Source organism: Vanessa tameamea, chromosome 22 (genome assembly GCF_037043105.1).
Source record: "Vanessa tameamea isolate UH-Manoa-2023 chromosome 22, ilVanTame1 primary haplotype, whole genome shotgun sequence".
Classification (NCBI taxonomy): domain Eukaryota; kingdom Metazoa; phylum Arthropoda; class Insecta; order Lepidoptera; family Nymphalidae; genus Vanessa; species Vanessa tameamea.
In genome coordinates this window covers 7,047,974-7,066,075 of record NC_087330.1, presented here as the reverse complement: position 1 = coordinate 7,066,075, position 18,102 = coordinate 7,047,974, and the positions used below count along the sequence as shown (strand labels likewise).

The window sequence follows — 18,102 nt, the reverse complement described above, 5'->3', positions numbered from 1 at the left end:
GAAAACTAATCTTTAGTTTCATTCAATAATTTTTTTGTTTACTTTAGCTGACAAAGATATAAAAATAACATTAAAAAGTAATAAAAATATTATTTTTATGGATTCCATTATTAGAACCTACTTATTCCTTATTAGACATAAGCATTGAATATCAATTGGAGAGTGACTCGTAATTTCTCAAGAATTACTTTTCTTTTCTAAAAGAAAGTGATTATTCCATTAATAAGTCATAGCTATTGGTGTTGTAGAATGTACAAAAAAAAACCTTCGATTAGTTAGTTGTCAATGAATGCACCGTATAATATAATAATTAAATCCTATCGAATAGTCAGCAAACATTCAAAATATTAATAATCCATCTGTAATTTTTTTTACTGATGGAATAGAAACTACATATTTGCTATTTAAATTTTAATATATATTTTTTAAACAGCTAGGGAATGTATAAATTACAATTTTAGACTTGCGCGTCCCTGCATTTGTCAAGTGTCAACGTCAGTTGTCAACTTCGTCAAGTTCACATTCTTGATTCTACCATTTAAAACAAATTAGTTGCTAGAAATTACGAAAAGGAAATTTTTTGTTAGAAAATTATCAACAATTATAGTACATAAGAGTTTCTGCGTAACAAGAATTGAATAGACAATTATGAAAACGGGACCCTTATACGGCATCGTTGCGAATTCGAAATCGCGAATGCGATGTGTTTTTTGTGGAGTTTACATACCGAAGGCTAACAAATGTATTGAAGAGCACACAAATGGTACGAAACATAAAGAGAATATAGATCAAATGGTCGAACATGGAATGATATATAACAACGAGGAGTTATATTGTAAGCCTTGTAACGTAAATCTCACTGAAGAAGAATCTGTTGCGTCTCATATTGAAAGCGATGATCACGCCAATTGGATGGCGGCTGTGGACAATTTAATAGAGGGCGAGTTCATCAATGTTGATTCATACCTAGCTAGCGAAAGTGAAGAAGTATTTTGTGAAGTGTGCAACTGCAACGTAAATTGTACTTTACAAAATATAGAAATTCACGTTAACGACATCGTCCACCGTAGCAATGTAGCTGAGAAACTGAAACCGTTAAATGGAATATTTCGCGTTGATAACGATGATGAGTTGTGGTGCAAACTTTGTGATGAGTACATTGAGAATACAGCAAGAAGTGTCCTTGAACATATTGATGATTCCCCCGAGCATGTAGAGTGGTTTATTGAGATTGAAGACCTAATAGAGGGTCAGGAAGTATCTATTCAAGATTTTCTTAAAGATGAGCATGAGAAAAATGCATATTGCAATAAATGTCAGATAGAAATATTTTGCAATGCTCAAAGTATTGAGGAACACGTCCACAGTGAAGCACACCTTAATCAATTTAGTTAATGTTTCATGCTAAGTGTATTCACTCAAAAAAACATTACGAATTAGCTAATTCAATCAGATAACGATTACAATGGAATCAATAATTATTTTTACAAGCTTTTATTTCATTGCACATTTGTGAAATAAATGAACTTTTAAGCACATTCATATAAACAATTGGGCTAAAATTTTGCACACACACTTGGCACTGGGGAATGATATTATGATATTACATAAATAAATCCTCATATTAATAGGTCTTTTTTAAAATATATATATATTTTTAATTTGATGTATTTTAAATTATAAAGTTTGAACATTTACCTACAAAAAAGCTTGTAATTCATCCTATTTATATAATTGTGTATTTAATAATCCTGTCATAAATTAATATTTTTATGGATATGCTTTTAAAACACCTTCAAATGTTTTGTTATTATTTTATTGCTTGGACAAGAATAATGATGTACTTTCAAATATAGTTTAAATGATTTCACATTATTATTTTTACTTATATTTAATTACCCCAAGTAATAATTAGAACATTCCATATAATTTTTTGACATTTTGTTTCTATGGAATTTATCATAGAAATAAAGGTTTATTTAACTGCCTTATTAATATTATTTAGTAGGTTTGATTAAAGCAGGGTCAGATTTTCCATTAGGCAGTGCAGGTTAATGTATTGTCTAGAGGTAGGCAGGTAAAAATTAAATAAGTTTTAAATTTTTTTTTAATGAATTTTTTGTTATAGTATGTATTTATACTATTTGATTAGGATGATGGTATAACTGGGTCATATAAACAAAAAAAAAACATTATTATAAATATATAATATGCTAGAATAGAGTAAAGGAATTTAAAAAAGCATTGGCTGCATGCTCCAATTTGGTTAATCTGACTCCCAAGTTATAACACTAATTTCTCTCATTTTGTCATCATTAAATTGGCATTTGAATGAAGAAGTTTGCATTGACATTGTTTAACAAATTATCTAAATGAAAGCCATAATTGTTTAATTTTACATAATTAAACATAAATATTTACTTCATAAATAAAACAAGAAATCTAAAAATTACTTTTTTAAATATTCAACATAAAATGTTTAAGCTTGTAAATTTTAATGTGATCTAATGTGTCTTATGTCAACAGGAATTAAATTAAAAATATTGTCACCATCAATAATTATAGTAAGTAAAGTTTGTGGTTTTTTTTTAAATGTGTTATAATACTTTTCAGAGGCTCTTAGGACTGAGGCGATTGAACATTGTCACAAACACTGTTTTTAAAGTTATATTTTGGGAAATAAATAAAATTGAATACAGCTTTTATTTTAAACACAAATATTAAGAATAATTTAATGAAATAAAAAAAAAACAAAACATTAATTAAATGTAATTTTAATAAATAACGTATAAAAATGGTATTAGTACCTTTTTTATCTGGATCAGAATGAAGATATTGGCTAATAAAAAAAAAACTCTTTATAAAGTCAGTGCCAAATATTTATAAACTTTAACTTAAATCAATAGTTTAATGGATATTCTTCGTCTTCTTCTTGAATGACACTTAGCCGATTCTCTTGTACATGAGAATGATCTCTCAAAGTTGAAATAGTAGGTGAAGATGGAATTGCTGAAGAATCCCTTTGCTCTCCTTGACGGCCCGTAACACGTTGTTCATCTAAATTGATTACTTGTACTAGATCCTCTGCGCTGCCATCTATATGCGCTATTGCCTTGCATAACTCATTTTGTAAATTTCTGAAAGCCATAATTACGTAAATGACTCAGTGACAGTAGATGCCATGGGAATGTTTAACTTTGAATTTTGATATTCATAAATAATGGTCGTTTATAATCGTTATTTATGGTCGTTGGAACGTAATCCTCATACGATGGATTAAATAATTAATTCGTTAATTGCAGGTTACAAAAGATTATTTTACGAAGATTGCTATGTTCTAGTAGATTTTATCGATCGGTAAAAATTAATTCGGCGCTAAAATATATTGTCATACTGATCTCTTGGGCCTTATATAACACTTAATAATAAATGGCATAAAATAATACTTCATTATTATATATTTATTAAAATATTTTTAAATAGCGATACACAACCAGAGAAACCGCAAAGTATCAGATTTTTTATAACATCACAAATGTTTTTGAATTTTCTGTCATTATCTCCAGATCTGTTATTATTATTTTACGCATTTCGATCATTAATTTTGTATGAAATCACAATGCTTTTCTTTTTCAGAATTAACTGTCTATACAATGCAATTACAGTTATCTGATATACGCGGTAACGATGTTTTTTTCTAGCGTTTAAAAAAATACATTAAAAAATAGATATTATGTACATAATTCTCTCAAGATTATTTCTCAATACTTTTCCATTTTTTTTTAGTTGAGTTTGTTCGTCTCTCAACTTTCTGTTGACGTCGTCTTTTATAAGTTCATAATTTGGTCTTTTTGTACGTTCGTTTAATCTGCCCTCGACGATATGTTCATGATCCATAGTCGCTATAAGAGTTTTTTCTGCTGATACTAATTCTTCCTCTAGCAATGTATAATCACGTATTGCCTAAAATATTTAATAATTTACAATAAAGCTTATGCATACTATGTTGGATTAAATAGGCTAGCGATGCAATGGCAAACCAATCTAATTTGCAAATTTATTTTGCAAATTGAATTAAGGATAAAAATTCACTTCTTTTAAGATTAAAACACGAGGAACACAAGAATATGCCATCTTGAGTACAAGTTTTCATTTAACTTATATACCTGTTTGTCTAAGTTTATATTCATAATAATGTTGCTTAAAAGTAGTTATCGTCGTTTTACTTTGTAAATGTGCAATTAATTTTTTACTCTTACATTATGAGACCTATTCATTTACCTCTTCTCTTTGCCATATGAGATCTTGCAGCTTGATTTTATTTGAACACAATCTTCTTCTCAGAACAGCATCTACTTTTGAAGCGTATGCTTGTGCTGCAATTGACAGCTGTACTCTAGCTTGTCGAACCTGAAACATCACCGTAAAATTCAAGTATAACTGACAAAGTGTTTTGATGTCACGATATGAGTACATGCTAGGTACACGGTTATTATATAATATTTAGAGACTGTTGATGTAATTCAAGAGATGGGATGCGGTGCATTAGTATGGTTATTAGAAATATTATTATTTCTTTGATATTTTTTAATTGATTGAGATGTGATTAATAATAATATACTAGCCGATTCACCTGATGTCGGGTTATGACAGCGTTGCAAAGGGCGTTAAGACCAGCTCTTTTCAAAGCAGCGCATCTTTTTAACCAACGTGCCACAGGAAAACCTCTGTGTAAGACATAATTATATTAAGTTCTTAAGGATAAGATTTGAAGCTAATTTTAACATGATACTTCAGTGTGAGCCAGTGGCTAAATATGTGCCAGAATTCATCTAATTCAACAGAAATGGAGAATATAAAATAAAGAGACACTTGCCTAGATTCCCTAATCATTGTTAAATTGTGTTCCATACACTGGGCCTGGTGAGACACTAGCTGTGGTGACTAATTTTTGTATCTTTTTAAAATAACCTTATGGAGGTAGACTCACAAAATAGTCTTCTAATGTAGGTTATTATTTAGGTCCACGACACTATCAAAATTTCTTCTTACACCGGAAATGTGCCATCAATGGCGAGATCAAAGACGTTGCCTCGTGTGCAATAATTACAATGGTTCATTTGGTACCATGGTACCTACTACCTTTACTACTTTTTGACGACTTAATAAGTAATGATCGGGTAGTCAACATCTAGACGGTCTAGACGCCCAACACCCTACGGTTATGGGTATTTGATAAAAAGTAAAGTAAGTATTATTGCAAGTTAATATAATAAATTACTTCTTTCCTTTTTTCTTCTTTGTTTGAACAACTTCATTCTTGTAATCTTTGTTCGCGCACGTTTCGTCTACGAATATAGATTGTGATTTATTGAGAATATCACTTTCTATTTTCTTCTTAGTTTTCTCTATTGCAGACGTTTGTTTATCTAATTCTATAATAAGTTTTTGAAAATTTATCTCTTGGCTACGGAGGTATTCAAACTCCTACAAGAATAAAGTGCGTTACACACGATAAATATACTATAATATACAATGTTCCAGTGACGTCAACGAATTAATTGATATATAATATATAGCGTTTTAAGACACGAAAAAACAATCAAATACATTCAATAACTTAGCCACAGGATATTTTTTTTCATTTAATTAATTTATAACAACCTTTAACACTATCGGAGATATTCGATAGTTTTATCAGCCTTATTTAAATAAGTAGTATTATATAATCGTCGTTTCATTTATTGTGATGATCTTAGCGCTCACTCTGCATAGCTTGAAATTAATTATCGCCGTTATAAATGAAACACACAAGGTGAATGATAATATGAATTAAGACATTTTATATTTTTATCTTAAAAAGCGATACTAAATTATATACTAAGATAATAAATACATCGTCGACGCGAAAAATATGTCGGCAGTTCAATCCGTGGTACTACTCGTTAATTTAATCTACCATTCTCATTCTTACTTTGTTTAACTGTGTGTCGATGTGAATTTACAGGCATAATGATAATAACGTTGGGAATATAACAATTAATAAAAAGTAGTCAAATTGTCTGTGTCTAAATCTCATTGTCTTTGACTGGTTATTTCTATAATATTTGACAATACGCCAGACGGCTATTAGAGCAAGGTCTGTGCCTGAAGTCTGTAGTATTAATCAATATATAGTGTAATTAGTAGTTAAACAAGAAAAGCAATAATTAGTGATAGCAATACTCCTAAAATCTATACCTAATTTTAAAGTACCACCTCGTGAATTTGAACTCGTTCATAATTCGACAGTTTCTTTACCTCAACTATGGCTTTTTCTACTTTATCTGTTAGAGGACACATAGCTCCTGGCCGTGTCGCTTCTCTAGAATGACAATTTAATTCATCCCGAATCCTCTGTACTACTGTATGCAATGCGTTTTGTTCGTATCTTAAAGATCCAATCGCTTCCACTAAACGCTTAAGCAAATCTTCTAAGACCCATCGCCACGAAGCTACATCAGATATTCTAATCGAGTAAATATTTATAAGAACATTATTCTCTTTACGGTCAGGCGTATCTTTTGTGCTTTTTATTATAAGACCTCGAAAATAAAAAAAACTATAAATAGTATAAGTGCTTGAAGGTTTTACTATGTCAAAATAAGGATAATGACAAGAAACTTTGCTTGGAAGGATAACATAAATATTAATATAAATTTTTGCAACAGAACGTAGACATACATTTTACGGATTATGTCTAAGAAACCAATTGGAACAATCAAAACGGGAGCCGTAATAACTTTAGTGGATATCGCTCAGGTATCTTTAATTTTTGCTGAACTTTTTAAAGTTTATAATTCATATCGTTCTCGGCGGTGAAAGAAAACATCGTGAGGTAACCTACATATTGTGTCGAGAGAAATACTGCCACATTCATAATGTTGCAGTGTGGTAGAATATGATACAAAATCTTAGGAGTAGATGATATTTTTCCAAAAGTTTGAACTTTATGGGCTATTACGCGTTTCATACCTATCTTGAAGAGACTTTTTGAACTGATACTCGTTGGACTCTCTCGCGAAACTCGTAAGCATCAATAACTCTTGTGAACCGTTAATCTCGTCGACAACTCTTGCATTGAGCACATCATTGAGACTCCTTAATTTGTCTAATCGACATGAACTTCCAAGGCAAGCGTCTGCACTGTACATTATCTTATTAACTTAAATAGACTAATTACTTTTGTAAAATTAAATAAGAAACTTTGTTTTAAGCTAAGATTTTGTAACGTCATTGACGTCAACTAAACACAACTAAATAATAAAAGTCAAATTGATTAAGCAGGTTCGTTTATATTAACTAAATTATTTTACTTTAAGATAAGATATACTATTTTATAAGAATCAATTTATTTCATAAGAAAGCTGTAGTCCCTAGTTCAGAATGTCATTCAATAAACCCTTATAGTAAACAAAAATAACTTGACGTAATACACGAGTGTTTCTCCTTTCTACCGTTAAATCTAACAAGTTTTTCAACTTTATAATATTATTATAATAATAGACTATAAATAAAAAGACTTTATTTTAATAATTTTATATTGCTACGAATAATAAATATTACAGTTCAATAAATAAAATAGATGATTCTTTTATATTCAAAAAACATATTATATTATCGTTTTTTATAATAACTATCTTTGAAAGCAATATGTATTGGTTTTAACATGACGAAGTAAACCAGTTCAGCAACCGATATGATGCTGAATCCCAGGAATAGGCTGAGCAGACCGCCAATGGCCCCTGGAAAAATAAATCCGAATTCAAGTAGTTTGCATAGAATTATATATGCACGCATGCACATGAAGACAGTAGTAGTCTATCAATACATATACATACTATGACTTCTCGACAATTTTGTGTTTTTGTGACTGTATAAATGATTGTCAATAAGAAAAAAGGGGTCTATTAAATTTTCTGTCTTTAATTAAATATTTATATATAATTATATATTCTCGAGTATAACTTTTAAAATAGAACAGAGTTTATAAGGATGATATTACAAATGCAAAAGAAACTGTCTGTTTGTTAACTCATTACATTAAAACAAATTAATATAACTATATATGCCCGTGTATAAAATACGCAATCTGTGTGTACAATAAATTTAATTTATCAGGCGATTTCATCAATAAAGGTACAGTCGATGTCAATCGTTATCGTACAATATACCAAATCATCGAGACATTTTGAGGATTCGTCAATCTATTTGTTATCGACAAATATCTGTCGAATAGCCAACCAATCTATCACGAACTATTGACGTCGCTCATATGATTAATGTGGTAACACCCTAACTAGAAAGGAACCCGGGAAAGCCTAGTGAAGCCTTTATTAAAATTTTATTAAAAATAACAAAGATGCATAAAAATGTGATAAACTGTTCCATGAATTGAACATTTGATTAAAACAAAAGGAAGTCACATTTATTACGCCTGAAGACTCTACGACTTTACTAAACGGTCACATTTTACAAAATGCCCTGTAGGGATAAATTCCGAAGACATAGCAGGCAATTCCGTTGTTATGAATTGAATATTTTTGACCCATTTATCAGCAGCGATACATTTGTTCCTGGCTAATTTTATCTACGTGGAAAATAACGCTTTTAGCATTTTAACTTAATTTAATTTTGTCGAGCTACTGTTTCAATTCTATTTTTTCAAAAGTGATTTATAAAATTTTCTTAAAAATGACTTATTTAATATCGAAATAGTGAAATGTTGACTTATTTTGATACGTGTGTCGTGTATCTTAAAATGTTTTAAATTTTAGTATTTTTACAAATCGCTTAACACTTCTGACTTTTCTCGATCGTGTCCTGCAATGAGCTCTGTTGATGCCTGTTTGCCACTTTGCAATATTTGTTGACGTTTATGGTAACCGTTCCGCTCCGCCGTCTTTGATTATTTTCGGACCTTAAGGTATGCGTTAATATGGGGACCTGACGGCTGACCTTTTTTTTTCTTGGCTCTCTTTACTTACCATTTCCAAATGGTAAGTAATATACCTCAATAGATTTTCTGTATGTTTGCAGGCAATCCCTACCTTACGCCGATCCGACATAACATTATAAAAAAAAACTGTTACCGTTGATTACAAAATATTCAGAATACAAACCTGCGAAATAATAGTCATCGTACTGAGCGTGACGATGTTGACCCAGGAACATGTCATCGTAGAAGTGTATATTTATGTGTGTCTTTTCTCCTCTGAAAATTATAATATTGAAAGATATTCGTCGTTTATTTTTATATATTAATTATATGTCATATAGTGCATCAGAGTTTGAGCACACACAGGTGCAATCTCTATTCACTTTTGTAATCCGATAGGAGGGCGAATCCGAAACGACCGGAAATAGTTAAAGTTTTACATGCTTTTCGAGGCACGGGATTTTACACACTTTCAACTTCCACATTCCGGCCTCTTACTGAGAATTTATCGCTTCTAAAATCTAATAAGTTTTTTCGGCCCGACCTGGGGTTATAGCTCTGGATCACGGGATCTGAGGCCTTACATCTAGCCATTAGACCGACGAGGTAGTCGAGGCAAATATACATATATGAATATACACAGACGAATTCCGAACATCCTCCTTCTTTAAGTCAATAAAAAAATTCCAAAACTCACTTATTTGATTTGCCCACGTTTGTTTTACCACTATTATGATCTCTAATGAGGTCAGAATAGTAGACCTGCGTGGAGTACAGAATATCATTACAGGCTGGGTAGCAAGAAGTTGCACCCTCGTGTGGTTGCCTTTGTTCTTCACTGTCTGCGTAATAAGCATAAATTAGCTGTTCTCCCACTTTAACTGCAATAAAAAAATATACTTTTAAAGCAAAACCCGGCAGAGCTTCTGTCTGTATATATAGGTACCTATTTTGTTGGCTATATATATGTAGGTTGAGCAATATAGAACGTGATGTATAACAGCGTCATCTAGTGGCAAGTTATAAGAACTAAAACCTTCATGAAAATGTATTTTCATGGTGATCGATCAAACAGCGTTGAAGAACAAACATCTTTTTTTCTATATAAGGTACAAACAAGCTCTGACAAGCACTTTTGAATCATCATTTCACAAGATAAATTGTAAGTGGTAGCTTAAAATTAAGTTACCACCATTTTAGGATGTTGATTTTACTTAGAATAACTTACTTGAAAAACTGTAGTTACTCCTTGTACGTTATGTTAATTCCAATATTAAATAAAAAACTGTGGATAGTATCCCTTACCTTTAACTTCTGCAACGCATTGGAAATCCAATTTAGTTGAACATATCGGATTCCATACGTATTTTCCTAAAAATAAGACAATGTTATATCTAATTTGACAACTATATTAATTTGAGAGCATTAAAGACTATCTTATGTTATGTATTTATAAGTATTTAACTTCTATTGTTAAAAAGTTACCGTTTAATAATATCCTGATATAAAGATCAGATGTGTAAAATAAATGCTGGGATTTCCTAAAAAAAAGGCAGTTTCAACATATACTCTGTTCCAATCATAAGAGGAGTAAACCCAAACAAACAACATTTGACACCAAATTGATGCGATATCATTCGAGGTCAGATATTCAATATGGATTTGCGAAAAAAGCTGTGATCGGGATTTTGGAAGTTAAATTGAAGTAGTGTAGTGAGTTATAAGCAAATCGCATGAAATACGTAAATCTAAGGTTTGTTTATCTTTATTCCTACTTCGATTGGAATAGGTTATATGTACGCCCTATTAATTCTAACCAATAAGTCGTTTTTTTAACTTCGGTGTCTAATAGATAACTGACTTGGTGGTAAGGTCCACGTGGGTGGGTATCATCTCATATATATATTCTCATCAATATCTAAACGCTTAAAATCACTTAGTATTAATGTGATCTGGTTTGAAGTGTGAGTAAGCCAGTGTAATTAAAGACACAAGGAACATAACTTCTTAGTTCCCAAGGATGATAGCATATTTGCAATATTGGGATGAATGTAGGAAATTTTGACTGGCAAATTCCAACATTTGAATATAGGAATTTGCCAGTCTTGTCTACCTATGAATAATAATTAAATTAATTGATTGTATACTTGGCCAATTATACAGTACGCATCTACAGTGTTTCATAGTTTCTCGAATTCTCAGATCTAATTTACAATTCGTATCCGTATAAAATTCGTAATATTGAAGTTTTCTTTCGTTCTGGAAAAAACATTGCCTCTGATCTGGAGACAGTGCTCTTAAGGACGTATCTGTTTTGTATGTTATTGGTGAAACCTCTATAGTCGTCATCCTGTCCATGGGTAGGCGTAATATGGTACTGGTATAAACGTGATCTGTCGGTGAGCTGATCAAAACCTGTAAATTAACTTCACTATTACTTTACTTTGATTTAAATATATATAGAACCTTTATGGTTGCAATACTGTTGAAATTAAATATTTAATGAATTTCATCTATTTATATACATATTACACAATACAATCATGCTGTGTGAATTTTATTTCTTTGTAGACTTTTGTGCCAGTCCGTCTGGTCAGGTACTAAGCATTTATCATAATATATTCTAGTGCCAAGCAGTAAGTATAGTCCTATTTCGGTTTGAAGGATGAGTAAGCCAGTGTAACTACAAGGGAAATAACATCTCAGTTCCTATTTTTAGTGGGTCATTGGTTATGTACGAAATGGTTCACATTTTATACGGCGTCAATGTCTATGGGTCTATGAGTAATGGTGACTACTTACCAAGGCGTGGCTCATTCACAATCGTTTCTTGAATATTTCATAAGACGTTTAATCACTAGTTCTAAATTTAAAAGTACCTCTTGCCTTAAATTTGGTAAATTAGCTAATGTAAACATAGTAGATAAATTAGTTACATTGAATCCAACGTTATTTCCATCACAATCATATTGATGTTCACTTGTATTTAAATATAGTTCAATACTTAATCCATTGACTTCTCCCGACGCCATAACCCTGAGGGGTAATGTACCAGGTTTTGGAGGAAAAACCTTTGGATAACCGCTGTCGAGATCCCATTCCAGAGGATCGGAAGATGAGATTCGATTGAAGGTTTTCTGCCAAGCTATTGTTTCATTTGTCCTGAACAAAAAAAAAAAAATACTCAACGAGTCTATTATTATCTTGGCCCTTTCTTGTATAACGAACTAAATATAGGTTCAATTTGTCACAGGACCATTGTTGAAAAGTATTTTCATTTCAGTTATAAAAAACGTACAATGAACAACACGCACAAAAAATACATAGAATTACATTTAAGTACTTATAAATATAATGAAGGTTTATGTGAATATTATTTATAATATCTTTAATTTAGCGAGGCAATATTTCTGGTATGAAGTTCTTTTAATCATGTTACCGAACTAGACTAGCGGCGAAAGCCGTTGTTTTAGAATTTGATAGTCATATTATTAACACTATTATTAATACGAAAATAAATAAATTAACTATTGAAACCAAAATATCTTATATTAATTAGTACAGTAATTGATACTTTTAACCGTATAACTTCAATGAACAAGTATTGTTGATCGAAGTCTACCCATAATAAAATTTAGGACTAATGTTTTAATGACTTGAAATTTTATAAAAAATATGAAATTTAAATTAATATAAATATAAATAATAATATTACATTCCATTCAATGGAAGGCTGTTGAATGTGTAACAGAGTCCATACTCAGTAAAGATAGGCTTCAACAGTTTCTCGCAACAGTCATTTCTAAACCAAGCCGTATCGTATCCAGAGCGCCAATGACATACTTTCACTAAGTCTGAACATGTTGGCGATCCCTGAAATTAATAAAATTTAATATGAAAAGTCGTGCCAGATAATTATGTCCTTCTTTTTCATTAGGTGCTTGCTCGACTAGCATAAGTTGGCAATCAGTTTCGTATATTCCTTCCTATTCCTAGAGAAGCAAAACAGCTCAGCGTTACTTGCGATTCACGTACACTCCCTGGTCTATATCTAGATATGTCCAGTCCTATATTTAAAAATGTTATTGAACTTGAGTAACCAATATAATCAGATGGTTTGAATTACGAATAACAAATTGTTACAGTGTTTCTTCACGTACCATTTTCTCTCCTGCTCGAATGCAATTCACATATACGCGACCTCAAAACAAATTTAATAAGAAGTTTATGAATTACTCCTCATAAACAATTCTACTATCCGTAATGAAAACGAATCGTTTTTTGATATAATAAACGGATATAAGAGGCATTGCAATATACGCCGGTTATTCGCTACTTGTTACCAGTTATGAAATGGTCTCACCTTTAATATGAAATCTTGTAACATTTTATTTTCCACGACATTCAGGCGTTGCTCTCTTTCGAATTTTCTTTCATCCATTTGAGGGCATACTAAAGATGCGAAAAAATTTTCCATACTGAAAAATATGTTTATATTACGATACTTACATATTCTTCTTTATTGTGTAAGACATTAGTCTCATAATCAGCCAAAAATGAACATAACCAGACCAGAGCTTTTACCGTATTATAGTTATAAGCTTTAAATTTCTAATCCTAATTACGTAAAACTTTTTAGGTTTTAGTCTCGTTTTGGTCTTTTCAATCTAAACAACATTTTATTACGGCACTAATAGACTGTCAAATGAAAACATAAATCTTTGTAAAAAACTTAGTAAAACGAAAACAAAGATTTCAAATTAAAGTATTTTTTACTGTGTCCATGGACAATTGGCCTAAAGCCATCGGCAACTTTCTATATTTTCACGGGCTCCTTTCAATGCCGTAGTACTTAGCTCGTCCATAACCTATAACATTCAAGGGCTGGGCGGACTGACGGCCGTAATGATGAGCTATTTTTTTTTTAAATAAAAGGGAAAACAGAAAGCGTGTAATGATTTGTGAAAAAAAATAACCAACTCACTCATTTAACTTGGAGACGTTTGCAAACGACAGCTTGATGTGCAAGTGAGGACATAAAACCACACTCGGAAAAGGAACAGCCCATATTGGTGTCGGCAAAGAGTCAATAACGTTGACGAAGGGAGTGGATGTCCATTTACAAACCAGCTGTATGATGTTCATGGCGCAGATGCTGATACTTATAACAACGATGACGATCCAAGTTACTCGCTCGTTGTGACTAAACGAAGGTTCGAAGATGTACCTATAATTTTTCAAACGGTTAAAATAAATACTAAATTATAATTTTAAGATCTATTGGAACTTCCTAAATATAAATATACTACAATGTATTTTGGAGAAGCAAATTTTATAATATTTATTCTACAATTGCAGATCCATGTGGATAAATAAAACTAAAGTTAACATGCTGAACAAAATTGTTAAGACTAAAAAAGGAAAGTTAAGAGGGGATCTGATTCTTTAGAGTAGACGGAATAATATAATCTTCTGGTGTGGGTTTAAAAATAACAAGTAATATATAGGAATATAAAAAAAGACATGTATCGATTTATCTTTGTCAAGTAAATAACAAAGAGCCTTAAATACCCACAAATTAATAAGCCCGCAAAGAATTTCATGATTATCATAAATTTTATTTTTAACTATGGGTTCGATTGGCTTAAAAATGTACAGACATCAAATGTAATGTATATTTTTCCCGCATCGATGTAGACTACACTATTAGGTAGGACCTGTAGGTCCTCGCCGATAGCAGCTTAAATAGAAAAATTACTGGATCTGTCTTTGCCTGAAGCCGTTGTTGCTAAGAGAATGGAGAAGAATTCAGGGAAATAACTGTAGCACTACAGAAATGCGACTGTTTCATGAGAAACGGTATTAAACTGTATTTTTACAGCATTGTAGCTGCGCTTGGTGAACCTTATCCACACTTGCGAAGTGTAACAGTACTGGCAAAAAGTTTTGAATAAGGTCACAGGTGACTTAGATACATTACAATTATATATAGTTAAACGAAACTTATATTTGACTGAAAGCGTTTTCAATACAATACTTGTTTTTATTAAAATGTTGACGTTACCAGAACTTAAATAATATAACTCAATTGTCTAACTATTTCCTGAGAGGTAATTCCAAGTATTTGCAACAAATTAAGCGATATCTGACACAAGAAACCATTTTACGGGCGTTTGGTTCCGTATTATGTAACTCACTTTACACCGTGGAGGGATCCTTCATAGAGGAATTGTTTGAACCCTCTTAATACCTCCCTTAACCACAGTTTCACGAACAATGTGCAAGCTTCAGTTCTACCAGATGATTTAGTATCATTTTTCTTATTCCTTAACACTTCAGGACTTATGTATTTGAAGTCCTTTATGTAGAAATCTCTTAGATATTGACTGCCCGTTATGTAGTCCTTTCTTTTCATAATGAAATGGACTTTATTTTTATTATTAACTTTCGGCATCTTCGTTTTAAGTTTTAATTCGTTTTACGAAAGCTATTATTACGCGCATAGAGAACACTTGTAGCTCTTGAGTGAGCTTCGAAACTAAATAAAAGTCACTTCCGCTAATAGCAAGTTGTTTTACAATTTCCCATTAAATACACTCAAACGATAAATACTTGTCTCTTCATGGGAATTTATAGAAGCAATTTTTATCGTAGATTGTTTTCTTGAAAACCAAACAAATACTTTTAAATTTCAACTCATATACAATCAATATATATTTTACATTGAGTATGAAATTAAATATGTAAAAAGGTTAAATGCAATGACGTAAATGTAGTTATTTAGAGACCAAAAAAAAAAGCGATATCAATATCGATAGAAATGCTGCATTTGATAAAATCATCTCTAAAAAAATCGGACCTAACGACTTCAGTCCTAATATTATAAATTCTATCGGTTATTCTTTCCCTGAACCGAATTTGATAAAATTTGTTCTCATTCTAATTTGATAAAATCTTCAAACCAGAACAATAAAATAAATACGAAGTATTGTTATGTTCTGGTTTGAAGGGTGAGTGAGCCAGTATAACTCGAGGTACAAGGGACGTAACATCTTAGTTGGAGCGCAATTGCAATATACAGAATAGTTATTGTTAATCTTTCTTGCAGCGCCAATGTCTATGGGCGTTATGACTTATCCGTTAACATATCATGAATAAAAAAATAAAAAAGTATATTGGTTTGTATCTAAATCTTGAAGTGGGCTACAAAGATTTATTGGAAGAAGAAGATGGCTTATTATGCATACATGGAAACCTAGAGAAGAGAAGACGCGGGCAAAAATGTGTCCTATATTAACCGTAGTTTCGTATTAAAGTGCAATTGACAAGTAATACATTTGAATGCACTTAACACTATTGTGGTTATTTAAACACCCTTACATTAAACAGTTTTATGTACTATTAAACCGCCCCCGACACACCAACCCACTGACTTTTCCTAATGACACGATTGCTACAATTATATTAAACACTTGAGGGTCAGTAATGAAATGAAAATGTGTTTTTTTAATAATGTATTAGGAACGTAAAACGATTGATGAAGCCTTGTTGTAAATAAATATAAAATTTAATAAAAATAGTCAAAGTTTTGGTTAAGGTCTAACTCCTCTCAAGAAACTATTGAATTCATTTTCTATAAAAACGTTGTTTCGTTTAGGGAAAAGGAGTTCGCTTTGAACTAAATCCACGACACTGCTCCAATCTAACCCGTAGAGAATTGGGCGGAATGTTAATTGACATAGGTTTTCTTAATACGTTTTCTTTCACCTTCGAATTAAGATAAGTTAAAAGTCACATGTACGCCATCTCGACTTTTGGAAAAAGATTAATTTACTTATTCATATTTTATGTTTTTTTTAATTTATTTATAAAGTACATTCGTTGAAAAAGTATCAAAACTATAGTGTTCTGTATAGAGACCTGAAACCGTATGAAGTCAAATGCTCATATTACAGGAAGAAAGGATTAAACACATATTGAAAGACAACTTCATTAGATGTATTATTTATTTTACATTTCCGTTAATTTAATAAAAACATTTTTAGTCATCTCATCTTTCATCATCAAATAATTTTGAATGAAAATGAATCAAGAATATATTATCTATACTAATATTATAAATGCGAAAGTAACTCTGTCTGTATGTCTGTTGCTCTTTCACAGCCAAATCTAACTATCTGAATTTGATAAAATTTGGTACGAAGCTGGCTATTAAATTCTATCAAGATGGCCGTCCCAACTTCGTACGGCTGTTATAAGGATTTTATACTTTTTTTTTAAAAACACAAGTAATAGACATTCGCTAATCGATTTATTCGCCTTTAATACATCGTAAAACATACTTCGTGTATTATCCACGTGTTTTCTTTAAATATTTCGTAACGTACTTTAACTGGTCTTTGTACAAACCCCTTTGGAACGATACCACTCATCAAGTATTCTACCGCCAGACGGCAATACTTAGTATTATTATGTTCGGTACAAGGGTCATAACATCTTCTTTGCCAAGGTTGGGGACGATGTAAGGAATAGTTAATGTTTTAGATTTTTTAGCGATTTATAAACCTCTCATATATAAAGTTTTTGGTTTTATATTTAAAGCAGCATTCGTTTCAAAGCGCCTGGGACGATAATTCCCTCTTGGAGTACTTTAGCATATATCATATAACTTACAAAATATGTAATAAATTGAGATACAATATAGATAATTTCTGAATGTACATATATATAATTTTAAACAACTTTTTTTTATGATATCAGTAGGCGGACGAGCAAATAGGTCACCTGATGGTAAGTCGTCACCACCGCCCATAGACAATGGCGATGTAAGAAATATTAACCATTCCTTACATCACCAATGCGCCACCAACCTTGGGAACTAAGATGTTACGTACCTTGTGCCTGTAGTTACACTGGCTCACTCACTCTTCAAATCGTAACACAACGATACTGAGTACAGCTGTTTGGCGGTATAATATCTAATGAGTGGGTGGTACCTACCCAGACGGGCTTAAAGCCCTACCACCACGTGTAATTTTCATATAAATCGGATCAATAGTTTTATGTGAATTGGAAATAAATAAAAAAAGTTTTGTTACACACAAAAAGTTATTGTTGAACTATTA

General features: G+C 31.4%; 3 protein-coding genes across 3 annotated transcripts; 1 reads left to right on the top strand and 2 right to left on the bottom strand.

Annotated features, from left to right (window-relative positions):
• The first annotated feature begins 440 nt into the window (after positions 1-440).
• On the top strand, positions 441-1,870 carry LOC113397653 (uncharacterized). The gene has a single exon (XM_026636074.2). It carries the CDS (start codon positions 649-651, stop codon positions 1,393-1,395), a length of 747 nt encoding a protein of 248 aa, XP_026491859.1. The 5' UTR covers positions 441-648; the 3' UTR covers positions 1,396-1,870.
• Positions 1,871-2,879: 1,009 nt separating this feature from the next.
• On the bottom strand, positions 2,880-7,254 carry LOC135193932 (uncharacterized). The gene is made up of 7 exons (XM_064218484.1): positions 7,015-7,254; positions 6,301-6,508; positions 5,282-5,487; positions 4,634-4,727; positions 4,282-4,410; positions 3,740-3,963; positions 2,880-3,137 (listed from the first exon to the last, which is right to left on the bottom strand). Exons 1-7 carry the CDS (start codon positions 7,191-7,193, stop codon positions 2,900-2,902), a joined length of 1,278 nt encoding a protein of 425 aa, XP_064074554.1. The 5' UTR covers positions 7,194-7,254; the 3' UTR covers positions 2,880-2,899.
• Positions 7,255-7,656: 402 nt separating this feature from the next.
• LOC113397646 (pickpocket protein 28-like) lies at positions 7,657-15,392 on the bottom strand. Its single transcript, XM_064218401.1, has 10 exons — positions 15,175-15,392; positions 13,962-14,204; positions 13,341-13,455; positions 12,693-12,850; positions 11,914-12,139; positions 11,125-11,392; positions 10,283-10,348; positions 9,675-9,858; positions 9,162-9,253; positions 7,657-7,784 (listed from the first exon to the last, which is right to left on the bottom strand). Exons 1-10 carry the CDS (start codon positions 15,390-15,392, stop codon positions 7,657-7,659), a joined length of 1,698 nt encoding a protein of 565 aa, XP_064074471.1.
• Positions 15,393-18,102: the final 2,710 nt, after the last annotated feature.

Bases quoted from the DNA above. Each gene is read 5' to 3' on its own strand.
- LOC113397653 (XM_026636074.2), top strand. From the start codon at position 649: ATGAAAACGGGACCCTTATACGGCATCGTTGCGAATTCGAAATCGCGA.
- LOC135193932 (XM_064218484.1), bottom strand. From the start codon at position 7,193: ATGTACAGTGCAGACGCTTGCCTTGGAAGTTCATGTCGATTAGACAAA. The intron at 6,509-7,014 runs GTATGAAACGCG...TTACTCGATTAG, and splicing joins AAAAAGTCTCTTCAAGATAG to AATATCTGATGTAGCTTCGT. The intron at 3,964-4,281 runs GTAAATGAATAG...TAAATATTTTAG, and splicing joins TCATATGGCAAAGAGAAGAG to GCAATACGTGATTATACATT.
- LOC113397646 (XM_064218401.1), bottom strand. From the start codon at position 15,392: ATGAAAAGAAAGGACTACATAACGGGCAGTCAATATCTAAGAGATTTC. The intron at 13,456-13,961 runs GTGAGTTGGTTA...CATATTTTTCAG, and splicing joins AACGTCTCCAAGTTAAATGA to TATGGAAAATTTTTTCGCAT. The intron at 7,785-9,161 runs GTTTGTATTCTG...TTATTTTTCCAG, and splicing joins CGATGACTATTATTTCGCAG to GGGCCATTGGCGGTCTGCTC.